The following is a 15,758-nucleotide window of genomic DNA, read 5'->3' as shown; positions in this document are numbered from 1 at the left end:
CTGAGTGAACGAAACCCACGTTAGTATTGGTGCAAGGAGTACAGACTAACAACTGATACATTCCTGTTAGGGTGAGGAGCCCACCTCCAGTATCCTTACAGTTCAGGGCAGATGGATGACCCATGAAACCAGTCTCAACATCAATCTGTTGGAGCTCAGGGCAGTCAGGAACACTTACCTCCATTTCCTGCTTTTCATCTGGGGCAAACTGATGAGGGTTATGATGGACATGTTTTACGTTAAGAAACAAGGAGGAGCAAGAGCCCTCTCTTTGCGTGCTGAAGCTAAGAAGCTCTGGAACTGATGCATAACCAAACACATCCAGATTTCAGCAGCCTACCTTCCAGGCATATGGAACACCACTGCTGATGTGCATAGCAGACACTTCTCCCACAAATACAAATGAGAGCTGGACACTCAGGTCCTCCAAGACATTCCAGAGATGGGGAGGACCAGAGATCGACCTTTTTGCCACCTCTGGGAACAGGAAGTGTCTTCTCTTCTGTTTGGGGAGAAGGGGTCTGGGTCACACTATCTGGGGGACACCTTCCTTCTACTGTGGCAGAGGAGTCTGTTCTATTCCTTTCCTCCGATGTCCCGATCCGAAGGGTGATAAACAAGATCAGGCAGGACAATGCCAGAGTTATTTTCATACGATGAGTAGATGAAATTCAGTGTTGATAAATGCAAAGTAATGCACATTGGAAAACATAATCCCAACTATACATATAAAATGATGGGATGTAAATTAGCTGTTACCATTCAAGAAAGATATCTTGGAGTCACTGTAGATAGTTCTCCAAAAACATCCACTCAGTCTGCAGCTTCAGTCAAAAAAACTAAAGAATGTTGGGAATCATTAGGAAAGGGATAGATAATAAGACAGAAAATATCATATTTCCTTTTTATAAATCCATGATACGCCCACATCTTTGAATACTACATGCAGATCTGGTCGTCCCATCTCAAAAAAGATATATTGGAATTGGATAAGATATAGAAAAAGGCAACTAAAATGATTGGGACATGGAAAAGCTTCCATATTAGGAGAGATTAATAAAACTGGGATTTTTCAGCTTGGAAAAGAGATGACTGGGGGGGATATGATTGAGGTCTATAAAATCATGACTGGTGTAGAGAAAGTAAATAAGGAAGTGTTATTTACTCCTTATAATACAAGAACTAGGAGTCACCAAATGCAATTAATAGGCAGCAGGTTTAAAATGAACAAAAGCAAATATTTTTTCATACAACACTCAACTCGTGGAACTCTTTGCCAGAGGATGTTGTGAAAGCCAAGACTATAATGGAGTTCAAAAAAGAACTAGATAAGTTCATGGAGGATAGGTCCATCAATGGCTATTAGCCAGTATTGGCAGAGATTGCTGTTTGCCAGAGTCTGAGAGTGGCCGATGGGATGGACCATTTGATGATCACCTGTTCTATTCATTCCCTCTAAAGCACCTGGCATTGGCCACTGTTGGAAGACAGGATACTGGGCTAGATGGACCATTGGTCTGACCCAGTATGGCCATTCTTATGTACCTGCCTGACCAAGACAAGCTCCGTACCCTCACCTGCTTCAGCTCTGTGTCCAACTGCCAAACCTAACTATTCCTTAGCTTCTGTCTCAGGATGCAGGCCAAGTTTTTCACCCCAACCTGTCGGTTCTGCATCTCAGAGCCTGGCTCATGGATGGTTCTCAGGAATAGAGATTTCCTGCTCTATGGAGGTGTAGCAGGTGTTGTTATGCAGTACAAAAACATCAATCTGCCCTACTTACCTGCAGAAATGGAAGCCATTTGCCCACTGATGTGGTTGTCACTACCTCCAGCCTGAGCTGGTTCCCCTTTCCCTAATCCTTGATTACTTGCTGGATCTGAAGACATCTAGTTATACATCAGCTCAGTCAAGGTACACCACGCTGCCATATCAGCCTTTCATCCCCCAACTGAGGGATTCTCCATTTTTGCTCACTTGGAATGATCTAGATTTATTTGGGGTCTAAATAATTTCTTTTCCCACGTTAAACAACCCATTCCATCTTGGGACCTCAGTCTGGTCCTTAACCACCTCACAAGACTTCCATTTGCACCAATGGCTACCTGCTCCCTTCTTCATTAATCTATGAAGACGGCCTTCCTAGTTGCCATCACATCAACCTATATGATTGGGGAAATTGGAGCCTTGATGGCAGATCCACCCCTCCCCCCACAACCATGTTCTTTCAAGGTAAGGTTTCTTTGAGTCCACATCTCATATTCCTACCCAAGGTTATGTTAAATTTCTATCTTAACCAGCCTGTCCATCTACTGATTTATTTTCTGAAACCTCACAGTTCTCAGCTTCCATACCCTGGATGTTAAAAGGGCTTTAGTCTTCTATTTGGATAGAACTAAGCAGTTTAGATTGACTATACTCTTCATATCTTTTGCGGATAGGTCTAACATGGCCCCCGTTTTCTACCCAAAGTCTTTCAAAATGGATATCAAGTTATACCTACACTTGCTGTGAATCTTCAGATGCTCAGCACCCTCTCCCAACTCCCATTAGGTGAAATCACATTCAACCAGATCAAAAGTGACATCTACTGCATTTTAAAGAATATTCTAGCTTCTGAATTATATAGAGCTGCTACTTGGTCTTCGATTCATAAGTTTTCAGAGCATGCCATCAGATCTGATGTGTCACTTGGCTCTGCGGTACTATCTTCAGTTCTGGATCCTGTTCTGAAGCCACTTCCTCATTCTGCAGATACTGCTCGGAAGTCACCTAAAGTGGAGCACCCATAGGGACGCTACTGAAAGAAGAAGAAAATGTCACACTGTGCAGTCCTTTGGGATGTTTGTCCCTATAGGTGCTCTATTACCTGCCTTCCTTCCCCTCTGCTCTGGATGTTCCTTAAAGGATGACTGAGTAGAGAAGGAACTGAGAGTGGGTTTGCTCACACACCTCTATATAACCTCTCTGTCTGCCACAAGGTGGCAGAGGGTATGCGTGGGGTGAATGGGCACTGCTAGCTAGAAATCTCTGATCATGGGCTTCAGAAGTGCATATGTACCTGAAGGGGGACACACCTTGAAGAACAACAGTTACTGCATGGAGTGAGTAACGTTCCCTTCACTTTCTTTTCTGAAACAGTCAGTAGTTTATTTCTTATGGGGAAATTATCGCCATTCTCTGCATTAGGAGAATCTATTAAGTTTTCCATAGTATAGTTAGTACAATTTCTACATCATTTGCTAAATTAGAATTATCCTGGATGTAAAAGATATCTCAGCTGGTGGGAACTTCAGGGGTAGGGGCATTTCCCTTTGGTCAGTAAGTGATGGGCCTTGTTCTGCCCCAAAGCTACAATCTGGCTAAAGTAACCAATTTGTGGACTAAATTACTGAAGAAAGGACATTTTGAAGTAAATTCTGATAATTTTTTCTACTATTGCTGCCATCATGTCTGGTATCTGTAGCATTGTCTTTACTTATACCTAGTAGCTCTGGCAGATTTTCTCTTCCAGACCCATTGTATCCAGCTTCTTTCCTGGAGCAGAAAGTACATTAGTTGACCCATGTCTAGAAATGATCCTGTGTATGCCAACATGTTTGTAGGGACAAGCTGTTATTTGGATCACGAGACAGATTGGGGAGGGTGGAAGGTAATTAGATGCTTCCAATCTCCACCCACAGATTAAGCTCCATGTATGAGTTACCAAAGTCAGATGCCATTCACTGTAAATCACGTTTGATCCCTGAGCTCTGTTAGACTGCTTGAGTTTGCTTCCTTTGCAGTGGAGTTGCCAGTGGGCTCTGCTAGGCTCTTTGGGCTTGGCTTCTTCTTGACTGGAGAAGGAAAAACGTGTTGGACTCTCCCAAAAGCCACTAACTTGTATTGTAACATAAAAAGTGGCTCACAATAAATTGTGTAGATCAGTGTTGCTCCCTCCTTTCTTACATGAAGAATTAAATAATTTAAATGTCATAATGGCTGTCATCATTGGACAGGTTAGTTAATATCTTAATAAAATGAGTTCACACTTCTAAGAACTATAGTTTCAGGCTCGCTGCAGACTGAGATAGACATCTGTGTTTGATTTCTTGCTTTTTTTTTTTTAATGAATGCTGAAATTCTGGAGAACAACATAGTAGATTCGGAGAGGTGTAGGCACAGCATTTTGGCACAAATTGGCTGTTTCTGAGTCCTGCTATGTGTAGTTCGAATCTTAAAGATGTCAGCATCCCACTGACAGCATAAACTGTTCTTTGGATCCCTTCCAAGATATTGATGAGCCTGTGATCTGAAGTTGCCATTTCTAAATGTGCCAATGACAACCCTAGAAGCAATACATGAATTTAGTCACAGAATGCTTCTCAGATTTTTAATAGGAAAAATGGCGCTAAGATCTATATAAACATCTGCAAAGTCCAGAGTGCATAGTCATTGGTCGTCTTTTGTGAAAGACTTGATTACTCCCAGACGCATCCTTTTAAATAAAACACAAAAGCAAAAGTCCACAAAAAAATATCATTTTTTTTTAAATTCTATTTTTGGTCAGTCTCAATTTTTGGTTTCTTACATTTCCTTCTGTTTTCAGAAGTGAAGGAAACATCTCTCTAAATAGAAAGTAGTGACAAGCTGAAAAGGGATTGTGGCTTATGCTTCGTTTTCACAAACTTTGGGATTTTTAGGTGCCATGGTGGGTGTTTTGCTTCTTTGATTGCTGCTTTTTTCTCTGTGTGGTAAACACCGTTGCTTACTGTCTGTGTTGTGCTGTCATAGTATCTAATCTATATTCTTTCCTATAGCCAACTTTTCAATTTATTTGTTTGAGAGATGCATTTTCCAGAATATGCATTTAAATTGTTGTCCTCATATTTTATCAAACTGTCAAGCATTTTGAGAAAATATTTGGTTTTTACTCCAATACTGCTTGCTTTTAAATTCAGAAAATTCCATGAGCTGGCACAAGACCAAGCTCAGCCTTTGTGCAAGAGAGCACAGCTCCCATTGACTCCTACAGGATTTTCTGTCTCTTAAGTGAAAATCAGATCAGGTCAATAGTAGTACAAATACTGTCATCACAAGGACTAATAGCAAAATAAGTGTATTAGGTTCTCATTTCACAGTACTTTTCATACTATATTTCCAAGAGCATTATCACAAAGAAATGCCCAAGTTCTTCCTTTGTTTTAAATTACTGGGGAAAGCAATTGAAGCAAAGATTGTAAACATACTTGAAATTTTTATCATTACTGATACAGAATAAAGATTACCTTCAAGAGATTACATTTTAATTATCAGTGATAGCAAGAGTCTTTTGTAGGAAAAGGGGTTTAGCAGTGTGATTGGTGGGGAAAGAAGAAAGTGGCATTAAGAATTTGTTTTTTAGTGCAGACATGTTGGTCTGGATGGGCTTTTCCCATTGCTAAAAATTGTGGCTTATTTTTTTAAGAACTAATGGGGAAAACCACTTTTAACATAAACACAAATTCTGATGCTTCCTATGGTGTTTTTGTTTTTCTAACCAGCTTAGTGGAGAAATACATGGTTTGATTTGAATAAAATGCAAAATGTGCCCATCATGTTGTCCCAGAACCATAAAAAACTTTAATTCTGTTTCTCTAGAAGAAACTATGCAAATGGATGAAGTTTATAGCTTATCTAAATATAATTATATTATATTTTTTCTTTGCTACATGGTTTCATTATTGATTAGTTTGTGCTATACATTAATGCAGGAATCTAATTATCTTTCAGGCTTCTTCAAAAAATGACATTTTGAAAGTTTGCAGAAAAGAATATGAGGTAAACATATTTTAAATTACAAAGTTAAAGTGTTCTGTCTGATTATACTTTGTATATTGTATACAGCATGTCTGTTCTATAAGAACCTGTCTTCACATTTATTCCTAAACGTACTGTTTACCACTCAAAATAAAATGTCTCTGTTGTATTTGTATTTTTACAAACACCACAAAGTTATTGCACAAATTTGTAAAAATGCATGATTAATATTTATAGGTCAAAAGAAAACACTTTTCTTAGCATAGATAAAGGTCTAAAGTTGTTCTATAATTCTAATTGCATATGAACTTTCTGTTAAAATTAAAAAGCATTTCTTTTATAAGAAATATTTTAACTTCAAAATATAGGCTTTTATTTTAAAATAGTGATTATAGCAAAATATACCCTTTATAGAGGTATGATATATAATAGGAAGTTTTTCAGTTATTTAAGTAACTACAATGCCACTGTAAACATCAGCTGTCATCTTAAAGCTTTTTTAATGTTCTGTCCTTAAGGTAAGAAGTGTTGATACATTCAGAATTTGTCTTCAGTATTTGTTCTTTTCAACAAATGAAAATTTGAGACAGCTACTACTTACCTCTATTGTTTGGAAGAAAAGTGATCATGCTAGGATTATATTTCTTTCCTTTCACTCTGGTTTCCAAATTAAAATCTGTCTTCTTTCCCCCCCATCCACCCAAATTATGCAGTCCTACATAAATGAGGTTCATATAGTAACCTTTCACAATCAACAGTGCAGAATCTTTTACAATTCTCTTTTCTTTGTTTTTTTGATTGGTGAATAAATGTAATGCTTTGCCCATTCTCCAGAATACCTTATTTAAATTAAATACAACTTTGCTTCATTTCTTTTATCAAAGAAATGTTAGGAAAAAAATCTTTTTCTCCAGTTCTTTACTGCATGGATTATCATAGTTTGAATTCTCTTGCCCAAGAACCTTTATTTTAAGTATCTCTTTCTCCTCTTCTGCTGTTTTATACTGTGCTCTCCACGTTTGCAACCTTTTCCTCTATTATGCTGGTGTGTTTCCTTCTCTTTTCTGGATTTCTGCATTGCTGTAGGAGATTGGCCAATATGTGTTGATGGAGAACGGGAGAGAAAAGGTAAGAGAGATTTAAAAATGACAACAAAATGGTGACAGAACCCCCTTCTTGTTACTGAGAGTGTTAATTTTGCCCATTTCTTCTTCTTTTCTCTGTTTTGGCTAGAATTATACAAAATGGTTCCTCCATTTTTATCCTAGACTGATCTCTCTTCAGTTGGACAGACAATATATTTTTGACTATCTGCACAAATTCTAACTGCACAACATATAAATAAAGAGGAGAGAGAGGACAAGTTCTTAAATGCTAAAAGGGGAGATCAATTAAAGTTTTCCTGTTATTGGACAGGGTGGAAAAAGAGCAAATTAAATTAGCAAGAGCAAATGCCTAAATTAAATAATAGGTAGTAGAAATAATGGACTAGTGATAATGTATTATGGATTGAAATGAAGAATCTGGCACGATGGATCTTCTGTAATTACTGATTTTGTCACCTTTTGTTGGACAACCTGTAATGATTAATTTATATCTAACTTCAGACCTACTGGTACCAATGGGTAAGATTTTTTTAAATTTTTTTTTTTATATTGTGAAAATTCTTTCCTTGGTTGTTCAAAACACAAGGAGGCTTTGCATAAGGTAGGGGTGAGATGTTCCATAAGCTATTTGATCTTCTGGAAGTAGGTGCACTGTCTCCTATAATTTTTAGGCATTTCTTCTCATTGGTTTTGTATATGAAATCAGATGGAAGAGCAACAGAATAGTTGAGAAAAGAGTGGCTGGTCAAAACTGAAATCATTGTGTGATCTGGAATAGAATCCACATGACACATGATGAATGTATGTGACTTGGCATGTATCAGTACATCTCTGAGTCTGTTTTATACATGTGATGTATTGATAATACTTTAAAGCAAAGACAAGTTAGAATTAATTTCTAATATATTTTCTAACATTGACTTTCCATTTCATTGCTCCTGCTCTCAGCTGCCTTTCTTGTGGTGTTATATATATATATATATATATATATATATATATATATATATATATATACACACACACACACGAGTGTTATGTACTTAAGTATAAATTTAAAAAACCCAGGTAACTTAAATAAAAGAGCCTAGAATGCCATTAATGCCCTCTTTTCAAATTTTCATAGCTTGTTATTACATAATATCGGTATATATGGATCTGCCCAAGAACTTTCACATGGTACTCTTAGATACAATCAGATGAGCTGCACTAGTGTCTTTAGCAATTAGCAGAGGCTGTGGTTTACAAAACAACTGCATCAGAGTTTCCTTTCAGTCTCCCACCAGTCCAATAAGTGTGAAGAATGAGGTAAGACCACAAGCATGGAGCATAGTGTTTAGGGAAGAAATAGTAGGGGGACACATGAAATGAGTTTGCCAGAGAGGCCGTTTTCTACAAGTTGGTGTCACAGTCAATTCACTTGGTCACCAAAGTAACAGTTTTCACAGTGCTTATTGAAGATGCTTTTCCCTCAGTAAATATTGCTGGATCAGTATCAGTTTAAATGTACGTGAATCCTATGTAAATCTTGTTTGGTATATTTGAATCCCATTTGTGAATTATTTAATTGTGAGTTTATAAACAATGTTTGTTGACTGCACTGAAAATGTAAAGCACTTATTCTTTAACTACTAAATATTTATTATTGTATTCAAGTAACATTATATCAATACATTTAAAAAACTTTAATAATGCTATCCAGGTATTTATAAATTGCGGCTGAAGTACACTTTCATTCATTAGGGTATTTTTTTCAACTCTTTTTTGTCCTTTTTCTCTCCGCTCCTTTTCAGCTCCTTTTTTCTTGTCTTCCTTTCGTCCTCTTTCAACCTATGTATATCTCTTCTTTTTCCTCCTTCACTTCTTCCAGCTCTCTACTATCCTGTTCATCTCCTTCCCAAAAGGTAGGTAAAAGACAAGTAAGAGGGGGGGCAAAAAGGGGGAACTGCATGTGGATTTTTATTATTAAGATGTGTGTAGAGTTGAGGTTTACTGTGTTGAGAATATGACAAAATAGGATATAAAGCCTGAAATAATAGGCTGGGAGGGCATAATTGCCTACTTGAGGTCACTTTTGTGTTGAAGGAGAAGTACTGTACCTTTCTATATACACTACAAATGTCAATCCTACACACTGCAGACTGTACTTTTTCCTACACATGAAGAACTCCAGTTGTTTGGTATTTTTCCTGCTAAATGCAGTGCACTTTTAATAACACTTGGCTGAAGTTTCTCTTAATTTAGTTCACTGAGTCTTATAGACATCTGCCAATAATAGTATAACTCAGGTAGCAACAGCAGCAGCCATCTTGGATAAATGTAAGGAAAACTTAGTTTTTAGTATCTGTTCCTCACATTCACTGTAAAAATTATTTTTTGCACAGAACAATATTGGGCACTCCTCCTGGTGCTCCTGGGACAGTTAAAAGGTATTTTTATTTACTTTAAATTTTGCAACATTTTACTTCATTTTGTCTAGCTTTTTCATGTTTCCTACATTAATTAAAACTTTTAAAAAGACGTGCAAGAGCATGTGCTTCAAATGCTATGCTCTGTATGGGGAAAAATATCATGTCTCAAACATTCCTTTTTACACTCAATGAATTTCAGCATCAGTTATTGTACAGGTATTTTTTGTTCTAGATCATAGGGTCATGGGATCCTGCTTTAGTCAATGACCGAGAAATCAGTGAATATTGCTAATAACTTGCTGTGAAGAATGCAGCCTGAAACTTTTGATTCTCATCTGATCACCTCTGCATGCTCCCACTCTTAAGATGTTCATGTCCTCTCTACTGTGAGCATGGAATCATCTAAAAGCAGTGTTCACTGGGGCTATGCACATGCCATCCCCTGTATCCAAATGTTCAATGTAAGGGCACATATGTCACTATGACCCCAAATGTCCTCAGTTTCTCTTTCACCACCACAGATTTTGTAAACATCATCACGCTCAACAGAATGTTGGCTCAAATTTTCTTGTTTTCCCTGTTAGTTTTACTTGTTAGAGTAGTGTACTTATTAGACCTAGGATTTTTGAGCAAAAAATGTGTTTGTTAGAATTAACATCAGCTTGTACCGTTCCAAGGTGCCATTTGGTACTGGTATCATCCTTATCTCCATACTGGGGCTGAGTTACCGGGGACAATAAACAGTCAATTTGTTTGTCAGTTTGATTGCTTGTGGTTCTGGCTTCAAGTCATGGCTAGTTCTGTTAGCTTTAGTATATGAATAAATTGAGTCTGGGTCCTGACCGTGGAAAACTCATTCTTATCTCAAAGGGCCGACATGGTCAAGCCTCAAAAGAAGTGTAGTTTCAAGTGATGGCCTTCCTGCAATATAAAAATACCCATTTACAGACCAGCACACTTGTTGCTTAAAGCAAGGGGCATTCACTGAAGTGTAATGGTTGGTTTCTACCAGTTTTACTCCTTAGACCAAATGTGAAAAAGGAGTGTTGGCTTAGGTTTTTTCTCATAGAGGTGGTGCCTAAAGCATGGCTAATATAGTGAACCCATCTTTTGGATTCAAGTCTTGGTCAATTTGATGTGCCCCAAGAAATCTGCCAGATCTGAGGGCTCTTTTAACTTAAGTTGTTCTGTATTCTAGGGCTTGGTCCACAAGTTTGCTTCTTGCATACTGGGACATCAAGAACTCTGTTAGAAGTTTTAAGAATGGAGATATCAATCAAACCATTTCTCTTGGACACCTCACTGGGACTTACATCTAAGAATCCCATAGGTGCAGGTATATCATTGGATCTGAAGGCTGCAGCTGAGGGCGACTCCCTAATCCTGTGCTGTTAGGATCAAACAGTTGCCGTTATGTTGGCCTTCCTAGTTTTGACTGGACCCTAATATTGGCACAGTTATTTCTTTGGTTCCAGCAGCAGCCTTCAGTGCTCTACTTCTTAAGAGATAGTGATGTATCTCTTCTGGCTCCAAATAATCTGATTTCCCTGTTACTGCACTTCATTCTTCTTCTATAGGGAGGATCTTACTCCCATTTCAGATGGTTTGGATTTGAGAGCTTTTCTGAATTGACTTCTGCTTCATCTGGAATGGAATCTGATGTTCACTCTGGGGATTCTCTGATCATAGAGAGATGTTAGATCTTTTTCTTTTGTTGGTTGGAGATCTTCTTTCCATTCTGAAGTGTCTTGATGTGTGTTGAGCACTTACAGTCAGAGACTGATAATGATGATGATGAAGAGCAGGAACCTGATGAGCATTCAGAGTTTTCTGACCCTGTCCAAACAATGTTTGCATTCCCTAATGGTAGCATTATTGTGGTTTCAATATCCTGCTCAGATTAACAACAATTCAATTAACTTTAAATCTAGTAATTTAATTAGTAGAGGAAAAGGCTCGTAAATTGTTTGACATACCCTTAAAGCATGTGACTGTGCTTGGTCTTTTAATGTCCACAGAAACCAGATTGAACATAAATGTATTGAGGTGAAGAGATCAGTATGTTTATCTCTGAGATCCATTATTTCTAGAGCTGGGTGAATAACTGATGTTTCAGTTCACTGGCTGTTGAAACAGGGACTTGAAGGTGAGTCTTCTAACCAGCACGCTATAGAGTCATCCCCTTTGTTTCAGGCCCAATGACTTCCCCACATCAGAAGAGTGGGGAATTGATTCTGGGTCTTCCACATCTCATGGGAGTGCCCTAAGCAATGGATTAAGGATTAGGGTATTCCTATGGGATGTGGGGAGACCTAGGTTCAATTCCCCAGTCTGCCTTATGTGGAGATGGGACAAGATAGAGGAAAAGGAGCTGACATTCAGCTGTGATGCTGGGAGACCATGAATCTGAGAGTGATGGATAAAACATTTTTTTTCCAGCTGCCCTTCATCTTGTGGAGAATGATGATTATTTGCAGATGACTTGAGACATTGGCAAGAAGATCAATAAAGGAAGGAATCTGTAGCCAAACCTGTTCCCCAAAAATGGTGATACCATAGTTACCACAAAGGACAAATCTGTTCTCTATCCAATTTAAGAGCAAAAAATCATCCACTCTCAGTGACGGATACTTTTCTGTTAGCTTAGAGTTAGGACTTACTTCAGGCTTTTCATTCACTGCATCTTCATCATGTAATCAAGAAGATGAGACATGGTATATGTAAATCTTTTATTTCTGATGTAAGCTACTAATTTTCATGTTCTGCTTTTCTAACCATGTCACAGTTCACTCTGCCTATTTCATTTGACTCTTATTTCAGATTCAGGATCAGATCTTTAATTGAAACCCTGTCCATTGACACCCCTCTCCATCCCTCGACCCCCCTTCCGCCCCTCCGGCGAAAAGCAGCATGGTTAATATAAACAATAAATACTCAAAATAAGTGGGGAAAAGTACCATTAGAATTTCTATAAAAGTTCAAGAAGAGAGACTTGTTCCTTGATATGGAGACAATCCTTGGTGTAAGCTTAAGACAATTTAAGCCCTCTGTCTACCTCACTTCTTAATATTTTGATATGGAAGTTTAATTAGCTAATTAGTTTTAGCAAGTCTGGGCAGGCTTTGGCCACAATCAAGATACATCTACTAGTTATGTATTGTCATCATTTAACTTTTTAGGGTTCTATGTCTTCATTCTTTCTACCATTAAAAGACAGGTGTTGTAAAGAACTTGTGGGGTTTGAAACATTCCTCCTTTTTATCTAGTCAAAAATGAAGTTCAGATTGCTTGTGTTCTTTAAACAGTCTATTTCTAGAAGTATTTTTATTGTTATTTTACATCAACTAGGAAAGTAAATAAGATCTAGGTTTTAGTGGCTGATCCTCTTTTTCCTGTATTCCATAAGGTTTAAGTGGTTTTTCACCCACATCTGAAATTTTTGCTGAAGATAGTCACTAAATCCCACCAAACACAGCACATTTACCTCCTGGTTTTCTTCTTCAATGTCACAGTTTACCATTGGAAGCTAACTCAACTAATTTAGAGATTGAGAGGGTTTTGGTTATTAATTTGGTAGAATGAAACCCTTCTACAAGTTTTCAAGAGTATTTGTAGTTGGAAATATGCCTAAATTGAAATGATTTAATTGGTTAGTCTCTACATTCAAACTGGTTATGACCTACCTGGGTGTTTGCACAGAAATACTAAGAAGTGATTTCACCAGCTAAGTATGTCCACATACGGTAAACATAATACAGATGCCATGATGATTAGTGGGGGATCTAACCTAGGACTGTAAGCACCAAAAAGCACATGCACTTCTCACTTGCACTGTAAAAGCAATTAGCTGTCATTCTTCATTTAAGATATGTTACTCAAAAATTAAGAAAACATTTTATTCAGCACTGCAAATGCACAAGTCTCCCTTCTGATACTACAGGTTCCTTTCTTACACAGTGTGCTTGACACCTAATTAGGCCGTTACCTGCAGCTGATGAGCTCCAAACAGAGCGAAACCAGTTAGGTCCTGCAGTACTGGCCAAAAGAATTTCAAAGCTCTTCTTATACCACAGAGAAATCTGAAAAATATCTCTGCAGAATAAACTCTTCTTGCCTTTTCCATTATTTGTTTAACTAGCTCTGTTATTACTTGAGGCATTTCCACAAAATGAAAGTTTTTTGTTATTAATTTACTCTAAGCTAGAATAAAGTGGCATGTATGGCAAATCTTATTCCTCCCTGGAAGTCATTATGCTATATTGGTGTTTGTGGAAAATACTGTATTACAAATTGAGGATTGCAACTTCAGATACAAAAGAAGCAGCCAGAGTAGATTATTATAAAATAGAGATTGTACCCCTGTGATAATGTTTTATAAATTTATATTTTGCAATCTTTGATCATTTAATCTAAGACACATATTTTGAAAGTGGAGCACCAGATGTGCTTTTCTTTTTTCTTTCTCTATAAAATTGTTTTTCCTACCTGTCAGATGATACTGCTTTGTATTCCTTTTTCTGCTCCCTTTTTTTTGTGTCTTCTTTCTCCTCCAGATCTTTGTTTTGTTCTTTTCTTTATTCTTTCTTTGTCTTCTTATGGGCTTTCTTCTTCCACAGTGCATGGTTGCAAACTTACTATGACATTATGATAGATGTGGATTCAGGAAGATGGTTGTGAAGGCAGCTGTTTGATCACAAACTAAACTGTTACTTGTGACTAATTAAGATGACTGTGCCTCTAGTTATAAAATAATGGCTAATAGCCCTTTTAAGACAAACAACAATTAAAGGCATTGTCAGCTTAATTCACAAATAACAGAGTTCAACTTATGACCATATAGCAGCTTTTAGAATCATAGCAATGTTAGGGCTGGAAGAGACTTAAAGAGGTCATCTAGTCAAGTCCACAGCATGGAGACAGGATTAAGACTATCTATGTCATCCCTGACAGGTGTTTGTCTAACCTGTTATTAAAAACCTCCAGTGATGGGGATTCTAAAACCTCCCTAGATAACCCGTTCCAGTGCTTAATTATCCTTACAGCTAGACAGTTTTTCTAATACCCAACCTAAATCTCCCTTGCTGCAAACTAAGTTGATTACTTCTTGTCCTATCCTGGGTGTACATTGAGAACAATGGGATCACTGTCCTCTTTATAACAAACTTTTACATATTTGAAGACTCTTATCATGTTCCCCCTCTTCCTGGTCTTCTCTAGGACTGCCATCATAGCCATGTTTTCATATCTGCATCCTGCCATGTTGCCTAACTGTATCAGTGCCTTCTGGGAAACTGGCTAATCCACAACAGCACTGAGGAGCAGCACCATTTGGGGCAATGTACTCTGAGGTGTTCTACTACCCAGAAAGTGGAAAGAAAGGAGGACTGGCCATCTCAGTTACACAGACACGGTTAAGGGGTCCTGTCCATCTTGCAATAAAAGAAAAGAAAAAAGGCATGTTGAACCAATTACAGTAAGATAACTATATCCAAGTGCAGGCCTCTTTCTGAGGAGAAACACTGGTAGCTGCTATGGGTACTCAAAAAAAAAAAAAAAAAAAAAAAATTGGTTGCCTTTTATGTAATCAGAAGGCACAGTGAGAAAACTGTCTCACTAACAGAGTACAAATGGTTAAATGTTACTGTATATACTGGGCCTAAAAGTTGTAAATGTCCTGTTCTCACAACAATTTTGAAATGAGTTTGCAACTAAACATGGTTTGTGTCCACACACAACATGGTTAATATTCAGTTAGTAACCATAGCTGCTAATATTGCTGCATCTTTGCCAGCAGCCTACTTTGTTGTATGGTTGTCTTCCTGTTTGTAACACGGTTGCTTTATTATATGGACAGAATCCACTAACTATGCCTAAGTGAGTAGTTTGATTGATCCTTCTGCCTTCCAGTTCCCTGTACAACCAGGGATCCCAGAGTTTACTGCCTTTATGTATACACGCTGGGCATTCTTCCCTCTTGATACTATTGAATAGCTGCCCAGATTATCCCAGAATACATTGATACAAACATGATTAGGCAGCTTTTTTGGTGTAGATGCAAAAACTTAGCTGACATATGGTTGTGTTGTAGAAACAAAAGCTGTTTTATGGAAGATTAAGACACTTATTGTAACCAGTTTATGACAACTGGTTACAAAACATAATTATACTTATAGAATGAATGTGCACTAATACAATGGCTTACATTTTCAAAAATGACTGGTGATTTTGGGTTCCTGCATTTTTGGTGCCCAGATTGAAGCGTATTAGAGCCTGCTTTTCTGTGGGCCAGGTGCTCAGCACTTCAGAAAATCAAGTCGTCTTATCCTGCCCAAAACTTGAGACACCACTAATCACTCTTGAAAATGTAGGCTAATGACTTCCTGTTCCTGACTTTTCGAGGACAGGCCTTTCATTTCTAAATGGGACTTTCCTGTCATGGTATTGGGGCTCAGAGGAGATTGGAGGA

General features: G+C 37.8%; 1 protein-coding gene across 6 annotated transcripts in view; it reads left to right on the top strand.

The window, feature by feature from the left end:
- Positions 1–15,758, top strand: part of RECK (reversion inducing cysteine rich protein with kazal motifs) — a 138,185-nt gene that overhangs the window by 46,605 nt on the left and 75,822 nt on the right. For 2 of the 6 annotated variants that reach the window (XM_067569866.1, XM_067569868.1), the window contains exons 1-2: positions 8,032–8,785; positions 9,266–9,310. Coding sequence is in view for 1 of the 6 variants with exons in the window: in XM_067569862.1 (XP_067425963.1) it covers positions 5,752–5,799 (48 nt within the window). In the remaining 5 variants the exon portion in view is untranslated. Of the gene's footprint in view, positions 1–5,751; positions 5,800–6,291; positions 6,907–8,031; positions 8,786–9,265; positions 9,311–15,758 lie in introns of those variants that run through there. The other 4 variants (XM_067569862.1, XM_067569863.1, XM_067569865.1 and 1 more) reach the window with 3 other exon arrangements.

This window comes from Emydura macquarii, unplaced genomic scaffold, assembly GCF_026122565.2.
Source record: "Emydura macquarii macquarii isolate MOO-44397 ecotype Brisbane River unplaced genomic scaffold, CSIRO-AGI_Emac_v2 contig_2948, whole genome shotgun sequence".
Taxonomy (NCBI): Eukaryota; Metazoa; Chordata; order Testudines; family Chelidae; genus Emydura; species Emydura macquarii.
The sequence above is the reverse complement of the archived record's forward strand: the minus strand, read 5'-3'. Positions and strand labels throughout refer to the sequence as shown.